Source organism: Zingiber officinale, chromosome 5B (genome assembly GCF_018446385.1).
Source record: "Zingiber officinale cultivar Zhangliang chromosome 5B, Zo_v1.1, whole genome shotgun sequence".
Taxonomy (NCBI): Eukaryota; Viridiplantae; Streptophyta; class Magnoliopsida; order Zingiberales; family Zingiberaceae; genus Zingiber; species Zingiber officinale.
The window spans coordinates 39,341,770-39,347,421 of NC_055995.1; the positions used below are offsets into that span (position 1 = coordinate 39,341,770).

At 35.1% G+C, this 5,652-nt stretch overlaps 1 protein-coding gene and 1 long non-coding RNA gene across 2 annotated transcripts; both read right to left on the reverse strand.

Moving 5' to 3' along the window:
- Positions 1 to 1,879: 1,879 nt before the first annotated feature.
- LOC121986612 (calcium-dependent protein kinase 20-like) lies at positions 1,880 to 3,129 on the reverse strand. Its single transcript, XM_042540567.1, has 4 exons — positions 3,081 to 3,129; positions 2,643 to 2,758; positions 2,363 to 2,530; positions 1,880 to 2,257 (listed from the first exon to the last, which is right to left on the reverse strand). The coding sequence occupies exons 1-4, from the start codon at positions 3,127 to 3,129 to the stop codon at positions 1,880 to 1,882; spliced, it is 711 nt and encodes a 236-aa protein (XP_042396501.1).
- An 852-nt stretch (positions 3,130 to 3,981) lies between these two features.
- LOC121987360 lies at positions 3,982 to 4,869 on the reverse strand. Its single transcript, XR_006113524.1, has 4 exons — positions 4,687 to 4,869; positions 4,430 to 4,492; positions 4,221 to 4,279; positions 3,982 to 4,038 (listed from the first exon to the last, which is right to left on the reverse strand). It is a non-coding gene; the product is annotated as an uncharacterized LOC121987360 (long non-coding RNA).
- Between the last annotated feature and the right edge of the window lie 783 nt (positions 4,870 to 5,652).

Genomic DNA, 5,652 nt, shown 5'->3' on the forward strand with positions numbered 1-5,652 from the left:
GGATGAGGCCATAATAGTTGGAAAATTAGTTTTCATATTTATTTCCTTTTATGTTGTGGTGTGTGTGCTGTGTTGTGTGTGTGTGCATATTAAAATTCCTCATTTTAAATAACTAAGTGGTAGAGGAATTATTTAAATTCCACGTCTCCATTATTGATTGTAAGTGATGCATTTAAACTTACGCATTGGCTCTGAGTGTGCGTGCATAGTTTAAAATTCCTCACCTTAAATAACTAAGTGGAGAGGGATTAGTAAATAAATTCCACGGTCTCCATTACTGGTTTGTAAGTGATGCGACAAACTTGCGTGTTGGCTCTGAGTGCCTCCCTCCACATCGGATGAGTTTGTTTACAGATCACTAGATCAAACTTCCTTTATGGATGATTATAGGAAGTTATTTAGGTGCGTGTGATCTTCTCCATCTGAAGGGGCACAATCCTATTTAATGGACTAAGTATCAAGTAATGGTAAACACTTAGGTGCATTTAATAGTATCCTCCCCATCGGAGTTACTGCTATTATTTGTGTGACCGAAGAAATACCAGCTATTAATTTTATTTGTCATAAAGTTAGGATGACATGATAATAAAATTAATGGATAAAACCCCCTCTTACAAATGTTTGAATTTGTATACGTCCACACTATCGTGGCATACAAAATTCACGGTGTTTTGAGGTGTTGGTGAATTTAAATGATATTGTTTGAGGAATCGATATTATTTTAAATTCTTAAGTTTTGACCAAATATTTTGTGATTCTTAGGATTTCAAATGGCCTTCAATCCTCTTGCTGTTATATTAAAAGAGAACAAACTTACTGAACCCAATTATATAGATTGGAAAAGAAACTTAGATATTATCTTAACTGCTGAAGGCTACGAGTTCGTACTTTTTGAGATCTATCCAAGCTTGCCTAATAACGATTCTAGTGAAGAGGAGATTGAATGTCATAAGAAATGGGTCAGGGCAGATGAGATGGCGCAGTATTACATTTTTCCTTCTATGTCAAATGTCACTACAACAAAAACCCTCATAGACATCGGTTTTCCACCGGTGTCTATTTCATTTTCGACCGATGTCTATGAAGCCGATGTAAAAGGTCTGCCATTTTAGATATCGGGTTAAAACCGGTGTAGTATAGCTTAACGACACCGGTCTTCGAATCGGTTATTAACAGGTGTAGTATCACTTAACGACACCGTTTCATCAACGGTGTAAAACCGATGTAATATTGTATGTTAATAACACCAGTTTTGGCAGCGGTAAATAATCGATGTAATAGTAGTTTAATAACACCGGTTTTACAGCGGTGGAAAATCGATGTAATATGGATATTTTTTAACAGCACAAATTTGATTTCCGAAACAATGAAAAACCGGCAATAATAAAAAAAAATACACAAATATTCACAAATTACACAAATATTCTTCATTCAACAATATCCATAAAATACACAAATATTCACAAATTATATAAATAATTTTCTTACAACAGTATCCATAAAATACCCAAACATTCTTTTTACATCAAAAGCTAGCTAATAGATATCAAAATCAAGGTAGAACATTCTTTTTACAACACATCAAGGTAGAACCGCACTTCAAATGTAATCTAGCATGCATTCAGCCCACTCGAACCGCACTTCATCAATTTCAACTCTGGAGTACTTGAGATTTGTAAACTGTAAAAACACATAAATAATATATTAGTAAACCAAGACCAAAAATCATAGTTGAAAAAGTAGTAAGAGCACCAGGTAACAAGATGATTAATTTGAATGCTTAAAAAGAGACATATTCATCATTTATCTCAACCACATCAATGCTTACTTCAATGCTTGCAATAAGGATCTTCAGTGGTTCACAAGCCAAGACTAGTTATTAACCATCCTGTGATGAAAGACGTCCATTGTCAGCTGATGTTGTTATAATTGCAAATGCAGCCATATTTTCGTAAACTATTGATGTCCGCAGACAAAAGTATAAAGCAGATGAATGGTTCATGGACAGAAGACTTAAATTTCTGACCTTATCTGTGTCGACATCATGGATGATTGCATTAATAACTTCTTCTCGGTTTGGACCCAAGTCGTCAGCTAAGGAATCACTGAGTTCTTCAATTTCTATGTATCCACTCTTGTTCAGATCGAAGTATGAGAAGGCTCTGTGCAGGTGTTCATCGTTTCCAATCTTGCGCAAGTGGATTGAGACAGCAACAAATTCTCCGTATTCTAAGGTACCGCTTCCATTGACATCAGCCTGTCATCAACAAGATCGAATAAGAGACAGAGGTTTTAAGTAAGGCATCATGATATTTTCAACGAAGACGATCCTGCTCAATGAGATGTTCGGTTAAGCACTCACTGCTTCCATTAATATCTGAATGTCTGAATCTGAAATCTGGTGACCGAGCTTATGCAAACCGAGTTTCAGCTCCTCAAAGCATAGTTTCCCATCTTGATTAATGTCCATCTTGTCAAACATTTCCTTTATGTCTGCAACTTCCTCGACAGAGAGGTATTCAGCCACAACCTGTAAGAAAGAGCAGAGCAGACTTATCATGCAATATAATTCACTAATCAACAAATAGATAATCAAAATCAAAAGTTGCATGCCTTAAGAGTGTTGAGCTATGATCACTTACCCGTAGAGCTTTCTTTTTAAGTTTGTTCATCCCAGAGAATTGCTGAAGTCTTGCTCGTACGGTTTCACCTAGATTAACATTGGGAGCTTTACTTGCATTCTGCAGCCATGTATGATCTGCGAATTCATAGATTAAGTACATTCTATATAACTAAATTGGTTCGATTAGAAAAGATATCTATATAACTGCTTGTTGATGTTCTATATGTAAGCAAGGCACTATCAGTGAAGATGAGTTTCAAACTGATGACTGGCACCTTCATACATAATAGAATGATGGAACATGCGTTATACTGACTCAACGAGTAAAACATCATTTTCAATGAGAAATAAGTTTCTCTACTCTTACAAAGCATGAACGATCATACAGAGAAACTAACATAACCAGTACTTAATACTCTCTTTACAAAGGACGAATAAGCGAGGAGCTAAAAGTTACCAAGAACTTGCTGAGCCGTCAACCTCTTCTTAGGATCTGGTTCGAGCATCTATAAATTATAAAATGAGGAGCATTCAAAAGCCAAGACTGAGATCACTCATCTATCTATCATTTCAACCTAATAAATTAGTTACTTTGGTTTTGCAAAGTCTCCCAATTGTGAGGAAGAATCTATAAAATGAGGAGCATTCAAAAGCCAAGACTGAGATCACTCATCTATCTATCATTTCAACCTAATAAATTAGTTACTTTGGTTTTGCAAAAATATCACGAGGAAGAATCTATAGAAGTACCTGGACAGCATGGGAAAATTCATTAAGGAATGCATTTTGTGTGGCTAGGGACAGATGACTGCAAGCCAAAACCTCTAGCATATGCTTGATAGCCAAATCAAGAACTCCAATAAAAGAATACCATGTAAGTAAATGGAAGGAGATAAGGTCAAAAGCATCAAAGATAAATTCACAAATATACAAACAAAGCATAGAGAACCTTCCAACATTGTAGTGAACATGATTAGATATATAACTCCAACCATTTTCTATGTAAACGAAGAGTGCATTCCTGTAAGCTCGAATCGCATGTTGTCTCTACATTTTACAGAATGAATGTTTTACAATTAGCACATAAAACTTTGAACATACTTTAAATATCTGAGACAAGTTTCAATATGAAGATGAATTTGACATGCAATCGAGTACCTGATCAGAAATGTAGTAACGATTTCCAGACAAAACAAGATGAAAACCATACTTGCGTAACATTGGTGGGATGGAAAGCAAATAGCAGTAGGATGCTTGTTCAAGCATCACAGCTGCATGCAGAGAAGGCTCCTGATGACTCACGATGTCAGCTTACCAGTATACTTCCCATTTCTTTCATAATCATCAAGAAAATGAGAAACCACAGTGGATGGAATAACATATCCAATATTTTCAGTGTCTTCGGATCTGAAAACCTAAATGAAATATCTAGTGAGATATGAAAGAAGGTAGAATGCTAATTTAGGTGCAAAAGCAGTACTCAGATGCATTTCCATTAAACATTATTCTGGGACAAAGTTAATCTATAAAAGATTTTTGAAAAGTTTGGAATAGATAAAGTAGGGAAAATAAAAGGCAGATTTAGCAGAAGGAATACCTGGAATGCCACACCAATACACTCACCACGATCATTGAAGGCAGGACCACCACTGTTTCCTGCAAAACAAGTACGTTTCTTTGACAACATTAATATGCTTTTACAAGAATATATCTGTACCTTGCCAGAGAAAGTGGTGCAATAACATCCAACTATCTAAAAAATAAAATGCTATCTTTCTAGCAAGGAAACTAGGTTGAGTTACCAACCAGGGTTTATTGCAGCATCAATCTGAATACCAAGCAGATCAGAGGATCCATGAGCATACTAACCTGAAACAGAAGCAAAAAAAAAGTGATTAATATTAAAAAGCTCATTTGGACACCATGTTCTAAAATTTTCAACCAACTTAAAATTGATAACACTTAAGTCAGCAATTTATCATCTATAAAACAATCTCAACAAGAATATAAAATTCACCAAAAAAATACTAAAAGCTTATGATCACAATTTCATGAAATCAAACCTCAATTCGTGATACCACACCCTTTGTCACAGAGATTGTATCTCCACCAAGTGGATATCCTACAACAGTTACTGAATCCTGTGTATCATATAACTTGTTAGTTTGATGAATTATGGAAGAACAACTAGATTAAATAACCCTATAGAAAAGAGAGCCTTAGAAAATGTTAACTGTTGCAACAACTGAACTTCTACTTGATCACACTTCATCACATAAAGATTTGACAACAAATACAGACTTGGCATACCAAAAGTACATATTACCACTGATAAAATTCAAGTGTGGATAATCAATATCTTTATTGTTTCAAAAGAAAACATGCTGCAAGTGGCAAAGCATAAATTCACTTGGAGAAACATGGAGTACGTTGCCTTATGAAAGAACATTATAGATTATATTATAATAGCCCATCACCTACCAGTGATTCAAAATGGAACATAAAATTTCCTCACTTTCTTCACATTGGATAAATACCTAACCACTATGTGACAAGAACCACAAGCAATCTATCAAACTTGGTAACTGGAGTTTGCTTTGATGAACAAAAAGGCTAATTATGGCATTTTGATACACTTAATTCATCAAAATTACAGATATAGAAGTGTAGGCCAGTTATTTACAATTTTCCAGCTCTTCATTATCCTGCAAGTCAGGGATTAAAAAAAACAATCATATGTTGTATCATTGAAGCAAAATGCTTATAGGAATTAAAAAATAATTAAGCCAATTCAATGAACAACTGGAGAAGGGCTAATACCAGGTTCAATGATGCATCAAAAGAAACACAAATTACTTATGGAAAAGTTGCTTATCATGAAGGAAGAGCAACATTTTTGCAATTCATGAACAACAGCAACCTGAAGGCAAGGCAATTGACCAAAACGAAGTGGTTCAGCACCTTTCCAGAATTCTTCACTCTCAACTGCAAGTAATGCAATGTCGCACTCTATGCCTCTAGCTAAGACC